Source organism: Dipodomys merriami, unplaced genomic scaffold, assembly GCF_024711535.1.
Source record: "Dipodomys merriami isolate MVZ:Mamm:240054 unplaced genomic scaffold, mDipMer1.0.p SCAF_7, whole genome shotgun sequence".
Taxonomy (NCBI): domain Eukaryota; kingdom Metazoa; phylum Chordata; class Mammalia; order Rodentia; family Heteromyidae; genus Dipodomys; species Dipodomys merriami.
The window spans coordinates 69287376-69306894 of NW_027206290.1; the positions used below are offsets into that span (position 1 = coordinate 69287376).

General features: G+C 49.9%; 1 protein-coding gene across 3 annotated transcripts in view; it reads left to right on the plus strand.

Annotated features, from left to right (window-relative positions):
- Positions 1-16961, plus strand: part of Hm13 (histocompatibility minor 13) — a 43998-nt gene extending 27037 nt beyond the window's left edge. Inside the window, exons 7-13 of one of the 3 annotated variants that reach the window (XM_070006996.1) lie at positions 741-798; positions 3630-3713; positions 7510-7546; positions 10131-10233; positions 13598-13683; positions 15380-15526; positions 16510-16961. In XM_070006996.1, the coding sequence (XP_069863097.1) occupies positions 741-798; positions 3630-3713; positions 7510-7546; positions 10131-10233; positions 13598-13683; positions 15380-15526; positions 16510-16609 (615 nt within the window). In that variant the 3' untranslated portion in view covers positions 16610-16961. Of the gene's footprint in view, positions 1-740; positions 799-3629; positions 3714-7509; positions 7547-10130; positions 10234-13597; positions 13684-15379; positions 15580-16509 lie in introns of all 3 variants that reach the window. The other 2 variants (XM_070006994.1, XM_070006995.1) reach the window with 2 other exon arrangements.
- Positions 16962-19519: the final 2558 nt, after the last annotated feature.

The window sequence follows — 19519 nt, forward strand, 5'->3', positions numbered from 1 at the left end:
TCTGGAGCAACTGAATTAAGACTCGAGGTATACAGATGGGAGGTAGAATACTAATGAATGGTCCAGTAATGACCTGGAAGAACAGAGACTGCCTGTGCTCTGGCTCCACACCCCATGAAGCATAGCTGAGGAATTAGATCAGCCCAACACAGGGACCTTTTCCCTGGCTCAAACAGCCATTCTCCCTTGCTGGGCATTGGTGGCTCATGCCTCTAATCCCAGCTACTCAGGAGACTGAGATCTGAGGATCAAAGCTCAAAGCCAGTTTGGGCAGAAAGCCCATGAGACTAATCTCCAGTTAACCCCCAGAAAACTGGAAGTGGCATTGTAGATCAAAGTGCGAGCACAATCACAAGTTTTGAGTGAAAAGCTCAGGGATAGCGCTCAGGCCCTGAGTTCAAGCCACATGACTGAAATAAAGAAAAAAGAAAAAGCAGCTGTTCTCCCCTTGAGTGGTTGATGACTGAGGGCTTTTATCTCTTCAGGGGCTGGGGGCAGAAACAAACAGGCTACCTAACTTGGGCCATCATAGCTCCTTTGCAGACTCCTTGGAAGTTCCTCTCCACTGCCCAGAAATAGCATCAAGCTACCTCACCTCAGTTTCATCGGCTCTGAGCCCTCCTAGCTTCCTGCCTCATTCCTGCAGAACTCAGGCAGCAATGTTTTCAGATGCCATGGGACAGTTGTACTTTACCACCCCTTCCTTTGCCTTCCTTCAGACTCTTCTTTTCTCCTTCCAGGTATTTGGTACCAATGTGATGGTGACGGTGGCCAAGTCATTTGAAGCACCAATAAAATGTAAGTGAGGGGCTGGGAATGTAACTTAGTGGCAGAGTGCTTGACTATCATGCATGAAGCCCTGGGTTCAGTTCCTCAGTACCACATAAACCGAAAAGGCTGGAAGTGGTGCTGTGGCTCAAGTGGTAGAGTGTTAGCCTTGAGCTCAGAGAGACTCCGCAACAGAGCCCAGGCCCTGAGTTCAAGCCTTACAACTGGCAAAAAAAAAAAAAAAGTAAGTAAGCGTCTCCCACAATGTAGAACCCCCTCATCAACCATAGCGCATTCTCGTTTGGGTCAGTACTCCCTTTTCCCCATAAACTTCTTCCTCAAAGGTCTAGTGAGTCTCTTCAACCTGGTTCTCTTATTTTGATTAATCCAGTTGTGTTCTTGATCTACCACCTTCTGCCTAAGCCCTTTCCCAGGGACAGCTGCTGGGTCATGGTGCAGTGTAGTACATAGTAAGCAGAAATGGGAACAAGCTGGAAAGAAGCATAGAGAGGAGGTATCCAAACAGCCTATTGTGGGGCTGCAGAGAACTTTCCAGAGGGGAGACTACCATACTGAGAACTGAGAGCATAGGACCCACTTACCTTCTCTAGAACTCTGTCTTTCATATTGCCTTGGTTTATTTTTCATTTTTTAAAGTTTTTTTTTGTTTTTTGTTTTTTTTTTTGGTTGGTCGTGGGGCTTGAACTCTGGGCCTGGGCGCTATCCCTCAGCTCTTCAGCTCAAGGCGAGGACTCTACCACTTGAGCCACAGCGCCACTTCTGGTTTTCTAGTAGTTTATTGGAGATAAGAGTTTTACGGACATTCCTGCCCAGGCTGGCTTTGAACCGCGATCCTCAGATCTCAGCCTCCTGAGTAGCTAGAATTACAGGGGTGAGCCACGGACGCCTGGAAAGTTTTTTTAATTGTTATTATAAAGATGATGTATAGAGGGGTTATAGTTACATAGGTACTAAGAGTACCTTTCCTTTTTTTTTGTCAGTTGTAGGGCTTGAACTCAGGGCCATGGTGCTGTCCCTGAGCTCTTTTTGCTCAAGGCTAGTGCTCTACCACTTTGAGCCAACAATGCCACTTCCCATTTTCTGGTGGTTAATTGGAGATAAGAGTCACGAATTTGGGGCTGGGAAGGTGGCTCAGTGGTAGGGTGCTTGCCTTGCATACATGAGGCCCTGGGTTCAATTCCTGAGCACCATATAAGCAGAAAAAGCCAGAAGTGGCGCTGTGACTCAAGTGGTAGAGTGCTAGCCTTGAGCTGAAGAGCTGAGGGACAGTGCCCAGGCCTAGAGTTCAGGCCCCATGACTGGACCCAAAAAAAAAAAAAAAAAAAAGAGTCTCATAGACTTTCCTGCAGGAATGTGTTTGAACAATGAATCTCAGATCTCAGCCTCCTAAGTAGCTAGAGTTATAGGCATAAGCCATGGTGCCAGGTAAGCTCATGGTCTCTAGATGAGATCATGCTTCCTAGCATTGACTCTTCACTCAGCCATATCGAGGCACAAAAGGGAAGCTTTATCTCAGGAGAAATCAATCCCCCTGCCTCTTTCCTATTTAATATCACAAAACTGGATCACAGATTCAAATTATGCATCAGCAAGACAGATGACAAAAGTACATAATTAGCTTAGAGTCCCAGTCCTAGACTGTGCACTAATCACCTCTTCAAATCATCAGGCTGTGTACTGGATGTGCATGATAGAAAAGAAAAAGGTATGGGACTGGGAATGTGGCTTAGTGGTAGAGTGCTTGCCTGGCATTCATGAAGCCCTGGGTTCAATTCTTCAGTACCACATAAACAGAAAAGGCCAGAAGTGGCACTGTTGCTCAAGTGGTAGAGTGCTAGCCTTAAACAAAACAAGCTCGGGGACAGTGCCTAGGCCCTGAGTTCAAGCCCCAGGACTGACAAAAAAAAAAAAAAAGTAGCCTGGTGGAGCCTTTGCCTGTCAGTGATGCCTCGGTGAAGTCGCTCAGAACACAAGAATTTCCTGTCTTTCTTGTCCCATTCCCTGCTGTAGACAACTTTTTGCCATGAACTGGGCTAGAATTTATAGCCACAAATCACTTCTAAATTCTGTAGTCTCAGGCTGGGATGTAGCTCAGTGGCAAAGTGCTTGCCTAGCAAGTACAATATCCTGGGTTCAATCCCTAGAACCAAAAAAGAAAAAAAAAGTCAAAAGATAAATAAATTCTGTAATCCCAGCTCAATTAGCCCAGAGGAAAAGCTTTAACATGAATAAACTCCCAGAGACCATCCATGTTCATCTTCCTAAAGAGATGGAAGCAGGGTACAACTTGGCAGCTTCTCTATTACTCTGAGCCCAAGGCTTCTACAGCTATATAGAGCACTGAAATTGCTGGGCATCATTGGCTTATAATGGCCTGTAATCCTAGTTACTTAAAGACTAAGATCTGAGGATTGCAGTTCAAAGCCCAGGCAGAATAGTCCATGAGACTCATCTCTAATTAACTACCAGGAAACCAGAAGTAGTGCTGTGGCTCAAAGTGGTAGAACAGTAGCCTTGAGTAAAAATGTTCAGTGCCCTGGCCCTGAGTTCAAGCCCCACAATCAACCAAAAAAGGGAAAAAAGGAAAGCACTGAGATTGTATGGTATGTGAGTAACTTACTGCCAGAGAGCCCCAGATTTCTCCCCATTCTAACAAGCTGTGACTCCAGACGGAGACATTGCTCATCAGCCAGTAAAGTTCTCACCACCACCCCATTGCCCCCAGAAACACAAATGTGTGTGTGTGTGTATGTGTGTGTGTGTGTGTTACCCAGGGTTGGGTATTGGCAGCCTGAGTATTAGGAACTCTAGCCTAACTTCATCACTGTGTCTCCCTGCAGTGGTGTTTCCCCAGGATCTGCTGGAGAAGGGCCTGGAGGCAGACAACTTCGCCATGCTAGGACTCGGAGATATTGTCATTCCAGGTAACTGTGCTGGAAGAGGGTTATGGTAGAGGGAGGGGGTGGAGAGATATTCTAGAACAAGGGGGAGCACTATGAAAGAGACAGTTTTACTTATTGAGAAAGAACAGGGAAGCCCAGGACTTGGTGAAAGATTCTTCTTCAACACACTTTTGTGGAGCAGCAGTCATATGTTAGGCCCTGAGCTGGACCCTGGATGGACAGTAGCGAACAAGGCTGTCATCATAGAAGTTCTGCTCTAGACAACTGTCATGATTTAAAAAAAAAAAAAAAAAAAAACTTAAAAAGTAAACGTCTAGGGCTGGTAGAGTGCTTGCCTAGTATGCATGAAGCCCTGGGTTCAATTCCTCAGTACCACATAAACAGAATAAGCTGGAAATGGCCCTGTGGCTCAAGTGGTAGAGTGCTAGCCTTGAGCTCAGAGAGGCTCAGGGACAGAGCCCAGGCCCTGAGTTCAAGCCCCAGCACCAGAAGAAAAAAAAAAAAAGGAAATGTCTAATGATTGAGATCAACTCTGGAAAATAAAGCATATTGTATGCTGGGTACCAGAGGCTCATGCATATAATCCTAGCTACTCTAGTGGCTGAGATCTGAGGATTGCAATTAGAAGCTTGCCTGAGCAAGAGTCCATGAGACTCTTATCTCCACTTTACCCAAAGATCTAGAAATGGAGCAGTGGCTTAAGAGCTCAGGGAGTTTGGGAATTTAGCTCAGTGGAAGATTACTTGCCTGGCAAGTGCAAGGCCCTGAGTTCAGTCTTCAGCTCTGAAAAACTACAAAATGGAAAAAAGAAATAAAGCTTAAGGATGGGGCTGGGAAGGTGGCTCAGTGGTAGAGCGCTTGCCTTGCATGCACGAGGCCCTGGGTTCGATTCCTCAGCACCACATAAGCAAAAAAAAAAACCGGAAGTGGCGCCGTGGCTCAAGTGGTAGAGCACTAGCCTTGAGCTGAAGAGCTGAGGGACAGCGTCCAGGCCCAGAGTTCAGGCCCCACAACCGGACCAAAAAAATAAATAAATAAATAAAGCTTAAGGAAATGGCACCAGTGTCCCATGCCTGTAACCCTAGCTACTCAGACAGGATAGGAAAGTTTGAGACTCATCTCCAGTTAAACACCCAAAAAGCTGAGTGGAGCCATAGCTCAAGTGGTAAAACACTAGCCTTGAGCAAAAAGAGCTCAAGCCACAGGACTGGCGCGTGCGCGTACACGTGTGCACATATACACACAGCTCAGGGAGAGCACCCAGGCCCTGAGTTTAAGACCCAGGTCTAGCACCACCACCATCATCTCCTCAATAAAGTGTGACTGCCTCAAAGGAGCCCAACATCCCTCATAGATAAGTTACAGATGGCCTACAACTACCATTGTCCCCTTGTTCCTGTCTCCTTTGCTGAAAGGACAGAGAGCAAGAATGCAGGCGAGAGCCACTGTGTGTGCGCTTGGCACATACCTGCTTGTCTGCACAATCTAGCCTCTGAGCCACATCTATGTGTGGGTGCTTATCAGTGCGCCATGGATGTGACACAGGTGTATGTCCCCATACATCAATGAATGTGCCTCAGTGTAGCATCGAAACTCCCAGTGGAGACTCACAATAGCTACAGTGGCTAAGACTTCAAAGCTATGTGTCTGCAGACCTGGTAACAGAACATGCCAGTTTTAGTCACAGGTTCAATCAGTAGATTCGAAGGCTGTTACCAAGTTTGGAATACATTAGAAGCCAGCTTGTTTTCTAGGGTAGGAAGATGAAAGAGCAACTGTAATAACTCAGGGTGATGTGGGCATATTTGCTTGTGATGCTCTCTCCTTGGGGCACATGCAGATGAAGCTGAGGCTTTAGGTAAAGCCTAACTTGAAGAGAGGAAAGGGGCTTTCAGAAGTGAATAGACTATAGACACTTACCAGCTTATAACCAGCTGGACTCAGACCAAGCCTGTCTTCACTGCAAAAAAGATGACACCGTAAGGCTGGGGTGTTGCCCAGTATAAGATCCCCAGAATTCATCCAGCATTCATGAATGTGTGAAGTATGTATGTATGTCAAGAACCTGTTTTGCCTAGCATGATACTGGAGACTTTCTATGCATTATCATTATTAGTCCAGCAGCCCCTTTAATATAAAAGCTATTTCCATTTTTCAGATGAGGAAGAAGGTTAAAAAATATAGTTCCCAGGGCTGGGAAGGTGGCTCAGTGGTAGAGCACTTGCCTTGCATGCATGAGGCCCTGGGTTCGATTCCTCAGCACCACATAAGCAAAAAAGAAAAAACCGGAAGTGGTGCTGTGGCTCAAGTGGTAGAGTGCTAGCCTTGAGGAGGAGCTTAGGAACAGTGCCCAGGCCCAGAGTTCAAGCCCCATGACCGGACCCCTCCTCCCCCGCAAAAAAAAGCCTCCAGGCAAACTGTTCCTTCCCATAGCCCCGAGACTTGAGAGACTGCTTGGCCTTCATGACGTGAAGGTTGGGCACATTCTTTTTGTTGATGTTGTTGTTGTTTTGGGTCCAGTCGTGGGGCCTGAACTCTGGGCCTGGGCACTGTCCCTCAGCTCTTCAGCTCAAAGCTAGTGCTCTACCACTTGAGTCCAGCGCCACGTCTGGCTTTTTTTCTTTTTGCTTATATGGTGCTAGGGAATTGAACTCAGGGCCTCAGGCATGCAAGGCAAGCGCTCTACCACTGAGCCACCTTCCCAGCCCCAGGTTGGGGACATTCTTGTCTGCCAGTTCTGGGTGCTTGGGCATGTGGACATCCTTCTTGGCCACCATAACACCCTCCTTAAAAAGGAGTTCATAAATGGCAATCCGGTTTTTCTTGGGCATCAACATCACATCACGGCGGCTTCAGGGTCCGAGGCCGAGACTGGAAAGGAAGGGGCATGCGCGATGCGGCTACGTGGCCCCGCCTCTTCCAGGAGACTCTTTATCTCCAACTAACCACCAAAAAGCCAGCAGTGGAACTGTGACTCAAGTAGTAGAGTATTAGCCTTGAGCACAAAAGCTCAGGAATAGTGCCCAGATTCTTAAGTTTAAACCCCAGAACCAGCACACAAATACACAAAAATAGTAAGCTGGGAGCCGTTGACTCATGCCTTGAGTAGCTAGCTACTCAAGAGGCTTGAGTTCTAAGGATCACGGTTCAACACCAGTCCAGGCAGGAAAGTCCAGGAGACTCTTATCTCCAATTAACTACCAGAAAACTGGAAGTGGCGCTGTGGCTGAAGTGGTAGAACACTCACCTTGAGCTGAAGAGCTCAGAGACAGCGCCCAAGCTCAAAGTTCAAGCCCCACCACTGACCAAAAATAAAAAATAAGTAAATAAATAATTTGTGCTAGGGTGTAGCTCAGCAATAGATCACTTGGCTACTATGTACAAGGCTTTGGGTTTGATCCTCAGCATTGCAGAATACTTATAAATGTATGTAAATGCATATACATATTTACATATAAATCACATGTTGTCTGTTGGTGCTTCTGATGATCAGCACAGAATGTTTTGGTACTTTTGTGTGTGTGTCAGTACTGGGGCTTGAACTCAAGCCTGGTGTAGCTCTTTTGTTCAAGGCTCAACCACTTGACACTCAACCACTTGAGCCATAGTTCTACTTCCAGTCTTTTGCTAGTTAATCAGAAATAAGAGTTTCACAAACTTTCCTGCCCCCATTGTTCTAGATAGAGAAACTGGGATTTCTGCGGGCATTTGGCAGTGTTGGCCACCCCTTCAGCCCCCAATGAGGGTTCCATGCCTGGGAATACCAGTCTGGGACCCGCTCCTCTGCCACAGTCTAACCCTGACTTTCTTCCCACAGGGATCTTCATTGCCTTGCTGCTGCGTTTTGATATCAGGTAAGGGAGGAAGGGCCTCCTTACGGGGGACCAAATACTCTACCCAGAGCAATGGAAGCAATTCCAGTTTCATGTCCGTTCTGAAATTTAAGTGTTCCAAGAGCCCTATCCAAAATGTTCTGTAGTGTTGAGAACACAGACCAAGAGTTTAAATCCAGAACAAATGTCCTAGTGGGACATGCAGTGCTTTCTCCCTGTGCCCTTGCAAGCAGCCTAGCCTTGCTAAGTCTTGGGTTTCTCACACTTAAGGTAGTGATAGACAAAAGTTCCTACCTCAAGAGCATCACAACAGTCTGGAGAGTGCTGAGTGCAGGCCAGCCACAGTTACCAATATCATCATCCTTACCAGTCTGAGGTCAGGTCACAGGGTCCCAGCTAGGTCTCTAGCTATTGCCTGCCCTCTCCTTACTTGGGTTTTGTTTTTGTTTTTTTTTTTTCAGTCTGCTGTAGAAAATGAGCACAGGGCTGAGGGTATGGCTCAGTGGAAGAGAGTTTGCCTAGCTAGTCAGGGCCTAGGCACTGCCCCTGAACTTTTTTGCTTAAGGTTAGTGCTTTATCACTTGGGCCATAACTCCACTTACAGCTTTTGAGTGGTTAATGGAAAATAAGAGTCTCTTAGACTTTGCTAGTTAGGCTGGCTTTAAAACATAATCTTTGGATCTCTGCCTCCCAAATAGCTAAGATTACAGATATGAGCCCACTGACACCCAACTTGTTTTGTGGCTTTGGGGTTTTGTTTTTGTGTGTGTCAGGGGCTTGATGGAACTTGGGGCCTAGGGCACTATCTCTGAGACTTTTTGCTCAAATACTTTACCACTTGAACCACAGCTACACTTCTAATCATTTACTAGTTAGAGATAAAAATTTCATAGACTTTCTTGTCCCCAACTGAACTTTGATCCTTAGATCTCAACCTTCTGACTGAGTAGCTAGGATTACAGGCATGAGCCATCAGTACCTGATTTATTTTGTGCTTTTTAGACAGTTTCACTTTGTAGTCCAGCTGACCTCAAACCCTGAGTGTTTACAAGCATGGACCACCTTGCCTGTCTTTTTTTTTTTTTTGTCATTGGGCCTGTACTGTGAGCCTGGGTGCTGTCCCCCAGCTCTTCCGCTCAAGGCTAGTGCTCTACCACCACTGGAGCCACAGCACCATTTCTGGCTTTTTCTGCTTATGTGGTGCTGAGGAATCGAACCCAGGGCCTCGTGCATGCAAGGCAAGCATTCTACCACTAAGCCACCTTTCCAGCCCTTGCCTGTCTTTTTACTTGGTTGATGCTTTTCTTTTGCAGCACTGAGAGTCAAACTGAGGCCTTGAGCATGGTAGACAGGCATTAGAACTAACTCCCCAACCTCTAATATCTGGATGCTTTGTGTAGTTCCACTTAAAACCTCATGAAAACACAGGCTTCCAGATAACCTTTACTAGGGCCTGACCAGTTAGTAGGGAAACCTACATCTGGACCTTCCACCTCTACTCCAGAAGTAGCACATAGAGAAACCCACAGAAGTCCCCCTGGCTCACCTGCTGCAGGCACAAACTTAGCACCCCAGAGTCAGAAGATAGACCTATCTCATCTAGGTTCACAGGGTGACAGTGTAATTCTAGAATCAGTGTCACATTCCCAGAGTCACTTGCACCAGCCCTCACAAAAGCCATGTAGAGAAAAAAAGAAGCCAAAGGTACTCATTCTACATCTTAAGTGAGCCTGCAGTACTTGGTGGGCACCATTCCTGCTGCTTGGGACAGCAAGGGACTTTAGCTGGCATTGTACAGGAAAGTCAGGTAGTGGTGGTACCAGGTTGCATTTGATTCATAGATTCTGAAGCTGATCTTGGATGAATCACTAGGAAACTACTGGCATTTTTTTTTCCGTGCAGCTGGCATCTATTGGGTGCTCACAGATACTGAGTTGTTGCATCTGCCACATTTAACAGTAGAAAAATTGCCTTCACAGTTTCTGCCTTTCTATTTCCCAGAGCCTGAGCCACCCATATCACAGCCTCTGTTGTTTTTCAACATGCAGTTCCTTGGCCTTGCCTCACACCTGTATTTTTTTCACAAGTTTTATAAATGATCTTTATGCTGACTCAAAGTCTCCCAGCCACTGTTGCAGGTTATATTTGATATTTAATCAAAACCACCAAGGAGATGGGCTCCTGTTTCTTTCATTCTGCAGAACAGTAAGCTAGGCTGAGGGAACGATAGTGACTTATCCAAAGACCCTTACTAGGCTAGGGGGTGGGAATGTGGCCTAGTGATAAAGTGCTTGCCTAGCATGCTTGAAGCCCTGGGTTCGATTCCTCAGTACCACATAAACAGAAAAATCCAGAAGTGGCACTGTGGCTCAAGTGGTAGAGTGCTAGCTTTGAGCAAATGAAGCTCAGGGAGAGTGCCCAGACTATGAGTTCAAGCCCTAGGACTGGCAAAAAAACAAAGACACAAATTAGCTGGGGCAAGTGCGGACTCTAACCCCCATCTCAGAGTTCAGATCCCCTAACAACGAGAGAGTCTTCCCGAGACAGGAGCTTGCTCCTCCAGACCTACGTCTAACCCTCCTCCTCCTCCCCATCTTCCCTGAAGCTTGAAGAAGAACACTCACACCTACTTCTACACCAGCTTTGCTGCCTACATCTTTGGCCTGGGCCTTACCATCTCCATTATGCATATCTTCAAGCATGCCCAGGTAAGCAGGCTGTCCTTATGTGAGTGGCAGTATTATACTTCGAGTAACAGGACTGGCAGAGGTTTTGCTTCTTGTGTACACAGCCAGAAGTGGGCACTTTCTGGCGGGATCAGCAGTGGTTTGTGGTTGCAGGGTGGCTGTCTGTGCTCTTAGCAGGTCATGCTTAAGAGGAAAAAAGCCAATCGTGCTGTTGTCCTCCTTAGGAAAACAGAAACCTTCCCCAGATCCTCACAGATGTTTGCTTACATCTCAGAAGCCAAGTAGATTGCCCTGACTGCAGAGGACAAGTGGGAAGAAGAGCTGGCTTCACTGGCTCTCTAGTTGGGGCAGATTGAGTAGAACTGAGTAGGTGTTGTGGGGGTTTTTCTTTTTTTTAGCCTAGTGTCTAGTGAGTACCACTGCTGCCTTTGTTCCCCCTTTGCCCCTCCATTTCTGTGCCTCCCCTTCCCTTCCAAGTATTGAGTTTTTCAGCCCAGGGTTCCTCCCAAGCAGGCCAAGGCTCTGCCTCTTCCTCCTACCAAGATGGGTGCTAGTAGTCAAAGCCCCTGAGTGAGTGTAGCCTAAATGTTGGGAGTGGATAGAGCAGGCAGAATGCCTCTGCTGGAGTAAAAAGGGGCCTTGCTTGTTAATTACTTCCTGCTTGCCAGGCTTTGTGCCAAGAAGGTCCTTGTGAGCAGATGAAGAACCACATAGCAGTCTTGTGGCAGAGTCAGAACTCAAGCCTAGGTCAGTGTGAAAACCAGGCTCAGGCTCAACGGCCCTGGTTCTAGGAAAGGCAGCATGGAACAGAAGTTGAGAGGACCCTGTTGGGAATCCAGACAACCTCATTCATTAATAAGAACAGAAAAGGACATCAACAATAGCCAATAGCCACCTTAGGATGGTTTGAGGATGGGATGAGTTAGTGTAAGTAAAATACTATAAACTCACCTGGCCCAAGTAGTCTTAACTGTCATTATACTGCCCACCTTCCCATGCAGTTTCATTGTCTGTAGTTTGGCTACTTGTAGAAAATAAAAAAATTGGGCTGGGAACGTGGCTCAGTGGTAGAGCGCTTGCCTTGCATGCATGAGGCCCTGGGTTCGATTCCTCAGCACCACATAAGCAAAAAGAAAAAAGCCAGAAGTGGCGCTGTGGCTCAAGTGGTATAGCGCTAGCCTTGAACTAAAGAGCTGAGGGACAGTGCCCAGGCCCAGAGTTCAGGCCCCACGAACGGACCCAAAAAAAAAAAAAGAAAGAAAAAAGAAAAAAATTAAATGGAAAATTCCAGCAATTCATAACTTAATTTTCATGCCATTGTATTACAATCAACTGTTTGACCATCCCATGAGAGCCTTTATGCAGCACTTCCTGCCCATTAGTCTCTTAATAGCCATACATATATATACGGTACATATATGTGTGTGTGTGTGTGTACCATACAAATATATACATATATATGGTATGATAGCCATACATAAATATATATGTATGTATGTATGGTACAATATTATCTGCAGTATTAGGCATCCCCTGGGGTCCACATGTCCTCAAACTAATAGCAGAAGATGGTGGTAAGCCCTAGGTGTGGAAGTAGACCTGGGTTGACTTTAAGGGCTTTTATGAAGTGCTCCACTATAACTCAGCCCTTCACTGCAGTCCAAGCCTCAAGCCATTCACTTGGCAGCCACCAGATGGCAGGCTTGCCTTTCCAACTGGACCAGGGGAGGACTCCATTAAGCTCTCACATGTAAGGAACGAGAGATGGTCTCCTTTGTGGGGAAATTGCAGACCTGGGAGGACAGCAGTCTGTCCAAGGTCACATAACAAGCTTAGCTAGGCCTCTACTGGAGCCCTGAGCTGGACAGCCCAGGCCTGTACTATTCCTCAGCCCTTCTCTGCAGTTATCTAAGTCGTTATTTCCTTGACAAATCCTTTGGGGAAAGAGATCTGGTGCACAGGAGAACATGTTGCATGAGGTGGCCCCTTTTCTAAGACAGAGGCAATTCTAACGCTAGCATGGTGGTAGATGGGAGTCACCTCTGTAACCTCTGCATGGCCTTCAACTTACTTGACCTCCTGAGAAATCTCCAAGCTAGCATGCGATCAAAACCCCTTAGGAAGTCTCTTAGAGATGACCAGGTAGAAGACTGAGATGAAACTCAGGGCTTCAGGCCTGTTAGATAGCATCTACCATTGAGCTACATCCCAGCCCTTTTTTCTGGCCTCCTGATTTAAAAGCTTAGTTTGTGTATTTCAAGCCCTTGTTTTTCTCACCAACTTACTTTAGGGTGGCAGTTTTCTATTGAGTACCACTTTGCTTTTCACAGGTTTGGAGAAAACCTGTTACTGTGATTTTTATCCCCCTGGGCTCAAAGCCCAGTTCACAGTAAAGACCCAGTGTCCACATAAGCGCAGCTACCCAGAGTCAAATCCCAGCTCAGCCACTAACACACACACACATGCATGCACACACACACACACACATACATACACACAGCCAGATAATTCTGTGAAGGACTTAGAGGCTCTTAAGAGTGTGCAGGAAACAGACCTGATGCCCCCCAGAGATGATACCTTAGCTGAAGACAGGAGGAGGAGGAAACTAGGCACAGATGAGAGAATATTCCAGGCAGTGGAAACTGTATGTGCAAAGGTCCTGGAGCTATGGCCAGAGTAAGGTAGCTCAGGTGAGGTTAGAGAAGGTGTCATGTCTCATGGGGCCTTCAGATTACTGGTAGCACTGGGGACTATGGAGGATTGAACATGGAGTAAGGATTACCTTTTAGTTGCTATAGACAAAGAATGGCTTGACTCTGGCATGCCTGAGCTTCCATCCTCACTTCGGCATTGGACCACGGAGGCTAGGATGGCTCCTCCCTCTCAACACATCAGTCTTTCTCTATAAAAACAAAGCCGCCACGGGGGGAAAAGCCAAGGTGGTGGGTCCAGCTCCCAGCCTGTACCAGCAGGGTGTCATTGTGCACATAGGCTCTTAGTATACAGATGTCCTTTCCTCTGAGTACAGCTTTTCCAGGAATCTCAGCACAGACTTAGGGGTACCTAGGTGTGAATCCCAGTGGAGCCAGTGACCATTTGATCACCATAGCACAGGCCATAACGAGTGCTGCGTGTATACTGGCTGTGTCCAAATGGTCGCCTTCATCACAGCAACTTCTCCAGCACACTCGGCCCAGTCAAGACTCTCAGGATCCTGAAGCTCTTCACCCTTGGGCTTCTTTCTAGTGGGTCATTCCCTGCCCAGCCTGACAGGAGCTCTGAATTGGGGCCCAGCTACTGGCCGGAGCGAGGCCGGAGCTGCCCTTGAGTTAGGCCTAAGCAGGTGCCCTGCTAGCAATACTCACCAGCCTATGCCCTCTCACAGCCTGCCCTCCTGTACCTGGTCCCTGCCTGCATCGGCTTTCCCATCCTGGTGGCACTGGCCAAGGGAGAAGTGACAGAGATGTTCAGGTAAGCACAGCAGGGGACAGAGATTCACATGGGGTCCTGTGCACCTGTGGGCAGCTGTGGAGCCTGCCAGAGGTGTTTATCTCCAGTGAGCATTGTTCCCACCACCTGTTCCACTCCTCACCCTTTCTGCCAGCACCTGGGTGCCTGGCCTGTGGCCACCAAAGGAACCTCTCCCTGGGCCAGGAGCCAGGATGGAGCCTGGCCTGGGGCTCTCTAAGCAGCCCCCACACCACATGCCATCAAGGTCATGAGAAGGGAACAGGTTGCCCACTATCCTTAGCTCTGCCACCAGATGTCTTGCCATGTGACCTTCTCCTGCACAGTCTGTTTTCACACAGGAGTAGAACAGGACGTGGTGGGAAGTGCCCTGAACATGAGAGGTCATGTGGGTCTCTAGCCGTAACCCACTGGCATTCTGTCCAGCTCTGTCGCCCCTCAGTCATAACACATCAGCCACGCCTTGTGCGCAGCTCCACCCCTACCCCAAGGCCTTCGTGATTCTAGCAGGTGTCTGCTCCCTGGCACAACCAACCCCACTTGCCAGGGACCTAGAAATAGCTGCCAGTTGCTACTAAAGCTGCCCACTCCGTTTATCTGGCCTCCAAGTTGCCCCTCAAGTGCCTGCCAGGGCCTCCTGCACACCTGGCTGCCTCAAGGGCTGCCTGTGACTCACCCCTCCCCCGTACCTGCCTTTGCCCTCCTTGCACTGCCTAGAATCCCCAGTCCCCAGCCTCTCTGCCCCTATCTCCCCGCCTGCCAAAGCCTTGGCATCTACAGCGAGTGGGGTAGGGACATGAACTGGAGGACAGCTCTGGGAAACGGGCAGGGTACTTGACCCTGAGTTTAGCACCTCTTTGGGCATATCCAGCCTCAGGTCTCCTCGCTTCATCACCTTGGGGTGACTTCCCTAGTCCAGCCCACTGTGTCCTTTGAGCAACCCAGGCAGGACAGAAAGTGCCCCTTCACCCACTTGGGGCTTGCTTTCCCTGGATTCTATGACATGCATTCACCACCACCACTCCTCCAGTTCTTAGGGAAAGGTGAGGAAGTAGCAGTCTCTCTCTCTCTCTCTTTAGTCTCTCCTGATTCTCCACCTGACCTCTGCTTTACTTTTCTCTTACTGCCACTCTTCTTTTTGAAATTCAGTCAGCCACTCATACCCCATGCTGGGGATCGAACCCAGGACCTCATGAATGCTCGGAAGTGATCTACTACTGAGCTGCATCTTCGGCCCTCATATTATTCTTGAATGGGTAACGCATTCCCCTGGTCAGAATTTCACCATCTCCTAGCTATGGAAAGCACATGTTCTTATGCCGCAGAGACTCCTGTGCACTGAAATGTAGCTGTGTGTGCACTGATGGTGGCACTCTCCACTAGTCTGCATCTGGTGTTTTGGGTGGGGATTGAGGCTGGGGTCTGACACATGCTGAGCACATGCTTTGCCTCTGGGTAAGCATCCCAGCCTTTGGATTTTCACAGAACAGTTAAAGAACTTCAGAGAGATTTCCACGGCAATGCATTGTTCTTTTGCACAGGTGCATAGTGCACCTTTTTCTGCAGGTGATGCTGGCTTTCTACTAGTCTGGAAGTGCAGAGCCAGATAACAAAGCACAATGCTTGTGCTTTCTGCTCCTCCACTCTTTGTCTTCCTCTCTCCATCTCTGTTCTGTCTCTGTCTCTGTCTTTCACACAGCTACGAGTCCTCGGCGGAAATCCTGCCTCATACCCCGAGGCTCACCCACTTCCCCACAGTCTCGGGCTCCCCTGCCAGCCTGGCCAACTCCATGCAGCAGAAGCTAGCTGGCCATCGTCGCCGGCGCCCACAGAATCACAGCACCATGTAATGCCCAGCGGGTGCCCACCTGCCCACTCCCTCACTGCCTGGGGCCCAAGGTAGGGCAGTCGCTCCAGCTCCAGTGGAAGGGCTGAGGGCAGTGGCAGGAGGCAGCTTCACAGCCCTCGGCATTCTGCGCCAAGCCTGTGCGGAGCAGGCAGGCTGCACCTTGGTGTGCTCCTGGTGACATGTGGCTCACTTGAGAGTGGGTTCAGACCTGAGTGGCTGTCGCACAGTGCTGGGTAGTGTCTGTGCTCGTTGTGTACCTAGCCCTGAGCAGATCACTCCCTTCAGGGACTTTCTGTATAAGTGGGCGCACTGTACCTCTCAGGTTGATCTCGTGAGGAAATGTGTGTTGTGCTTGGCATGAATACAGTTGCTCAATAAACGAAGCCCATGGTAAGAGCTCACCCAGCTGCCTTCCAGGAGGGCAGCACCAGACCCCTCTCCTGAAGCCTCATCCTAGCTGCCCTTCATTCCACTGTCCAGCAGAAGGTTCATGAAGCTTAAAGTTTCTGGGTGCTGCTAGCTCACAGCTGTAATCCTAGGTACTCAGGAAGTCTGAGGATCATGGTTCAAAGCCTGCCCAGACAGAAAAGTCCCTAAGACTCCTATCTCCAGCAAACTTACCCAGAAAAAAACAGGAAGTGGCCCTGTTGCTCAAGTGGCAGAGTTCTAACCTTGAGCACAGAGAGGCTCAGGGATAGTGCCCAGGCCCTGAGAACCAGGACCAGCAAAAAAAAAAAAATTTTAAAGCAGCAGCTTAAAGTTGATCCACGTATGCCCAAGTCTAGCCTCTCCCATTTGCTGATGCCTATTGGCAGCACAGGCACAGAGAAAGCAGAGCGGCCTCCTACAGGGAAACACAGTCTGGCTAAGGCCAGGTGCTAGCAGATGCTGGGCAGTGATTATACACTGACCCTCATGTGCCCAAAAGATTGTGGAGGGAGGCCCTACCTCTAACTGTGTGTTTATTATTTTCTGGTCAGTTATGAGGAGTCAAACCCTAAGGATCCAGCAGCTGTGACAGAATCCAGAGAGGGAACGGAGGCGTCAGCGTCAAAGAGGCTGGAGAAGAAGGAGAAATGAAGCGGCTGGTGACTGACCCTCTGAGGGCCAGACCAGACAGGTCGGGGACAGATTGACAAGTGACTTGGGCAAAGGACATCCTCAGGAGGTGAAGGCAGCTCCAGGACGGGTGGGCAACAGAATCCCTCCAGCCCAGCCCCATCCCATGGCCTGCTTCCCTTTCCTGTGTGTGTATGTGAGTGTGTGTGTGCGTGTGTGCGTGTGTGTCCTTCCTCTGCTTCTCCCCACCCCTGCAGGCAAAGGAAGCCCCCAGCAACCTCCCTCCCCAGGAGCCAAGTCGGAACTGGGTGTGATTTTTAGATTTTTGTATTGTGAACTGTCTTTGCCTCACATTAAAAACTCATCCCATGGCCAGGTGGGTTGCTGTGTTCTGTAAGCACCCCCAGCATCTGGTTCTAGGTTCATTAGGTCTCACTGCCACCCAAAAACTTCTCCAAAAGCCCCCTTCTGGATACCCACCCCAATGCTGGGCTAGCTGGCCAACTCAGCAGATACCCCAAGGATGACTTTGGGCAGCAGAGGGGGTTCATAAACCCTCCCCGGCCATCGTTTTCCTCACCCCCTGCCTCCTGACACTTGCTGGCAGTGAGGACGTGGACAGGTGCTCTGTGTGCTCCACTCACCTTAGTTAGAGGTGAGGTGACTGCCACAGGGTCAGCGTGGCCAGGAGAACCAGCAACTAAAGCTGCCAGCTTCCCAGCTCCCATGTGGCTTCAGCTAGAGCAGTCCTGAACTCCAGGCTGCCCTAGGAGCATTTCTCTGGGATTAATCCCAAGATGACTTATGAAGCCAGCCACAGCACAAAGGCTAGACCCTTAAAGGGGCTAGGGTGAGGAGGGACTGGATCAATGATTTGAAGTAGCCAACTAGGCCCAGGAGGGGGAGACTGCAGTGCTCCTTTCCCTCAGCCCTGGCCTTCAAGAGAGCTCTCAGTAGACAAAGCAATGAGTAGGGACAACCCTCATCCACCTGCTAGAGTAGATTGATGGGGGAAGACTAAGATAAAAGATGGTGGCTATTGGCCTGAGAGCCAGGCTTCCAGCGTCCAGCCTAGGCCTCTCTTTCACCTGCATGTCAAGTTCAGACACTGAAAATAACTAGCTTGAAGGTAGTTTGGAGGTGGCCAAAGGACCAGAGCATGCAGAGTGAGGGTGTGGGGATGGAGATCACCTGGGTAGCAGTCAGGACTTGCCCTTCCCCTGTGCGGACTATGGTTGGCTGCTGCTGTGCAGATAAGGGAATTGAAGAAGCCTTTCAAACCACGGGCAATCAGAACAATTCCAAGTTCCTAAGGATTAGGCAGCTGCCCTCAAGACCCTTGAAACCAAGCCACTGAATGGTGTGCTCTGAGCCAGCCACCCAGCTTTTCTGATCCTATGACTTTCTAGTAAGAAAAGGGAAGAATCTCTATGGCATTTCACAACCAGGGGATCCCTTTTAGGGGCTTCTCTGATCCCTGTATACTGCATCTGCCTCCAGGGGGAGGCCCTGTGGTCCTGGAACAAAGCCCCTCTGAGGGCGGCAGATGGGGCAGGCAGCCCAGGCACACAGCGCGGTTGGCTCTGCAGCCCAAGGTCCACAAAGGGCTCATTGAGTCACCGCCAGCCCCCAGCGGAGGCTGAGGTGGCAGTGGCGCCAGGCGCCTGCCACCTAATGACCATCCTGGCCCAGCCAGATGTTCCACAGACCTCGGCAATGCCGACCAGGGCCCGCCCGGCCAGCCGGCCGCAGAGGCCACTCCAATTCCAATTAAGCAGCTTCAGCTGAGCAAACAGCGGGCAGCAAGGCCCAGCCTGGGCGGTAGGCCCAGCCTGCAGAGCCTCAGAGTCTAGACTCCAGATGTGAGCCACCACGGCCTGAGTCCTATGGAAAAATGGCACCAGGCCGGGCACAGATTGGGCCTGCACGCTGAGGCAGAGAGGAGGGGTGGGTGGTTGGGCAGGGCCTTGGGTGGGCCTGGTGCCAGCCTCACCCAGGGGTGGGAGTGGTTTCTTGAGAAGCTACTCTAAAACCCCAGAATTGCCCCTGATTTGTTGTGTCCCTCTCTGTACTTCAGTCTCCCCTAATTGCAGTAGATGGAGAGGACTCCAAGGGGGAAAATTCCTGTCGAGAGCCGCAGCTCATATGTGACTAGCGCTGTGCTAGTATTTCAGAAATGTTATCTACCATTATTGCACAGCACAGGAAACAGGCCGAGAGGCAGTAGTGCGTCCCATGCTACATTTGAACCAGAGGCCCTGCCCCAGGATTCTGGCTTCCTGGTTCCCTTCCTTGTGGACAGTTAGAGGAGTGGGGCTGGAAGAATAGCAACCTCACCCTGCTCCTGCGGGGGGGGGGGGGGGGGGAGGGGGCTCCAGATGACTGAGGACCACCACGGAGGTGAGCACCTCCCCCCACAGCCCAGCTTTTTGGGGGGCAGGGGAGGGAGCTCTGACCTCTACATGGGCTTCAGAACCATGCAAGGGTCACATGGCTGGGGAAGCAGGTCAGAGGGTATGACCTGGCTGGCACCCCAGAGATGCCTCCAACCCCACCATCCTGGCTAGGGCCCTGCAGCACGGCAAGAGCCCCTGCTAGCATTGCATTGTCAGGGAAACCGAGTCAAACAAAACCAAAATGGGGGGGGGCTGAGGAGAATGGGGGTTGGGCCTCTTCTCCCCGCACCGGCCCGCAGTGAGCCCTGGTCCCCCGAGGCCTGCTGCCGGCCGGCCGAGGCTAGGGCGCGGGAGGAGGCCGCATCCTGCTGGGTGCGTCAGGAAGGGTCGAGCCAGCAAGCGGGAAGGAAAGCCCCACCCCCCGCCCCCGCCGCGGCCACACCTGGGCTCCGCAGGCGGCAGGGGGCCGGCCGGCGCCTGGCTCCAGCGAGTCTGGGCCGCCTCCCCGCGCGCCCAGTGGGGGCGGCCAGCTGGG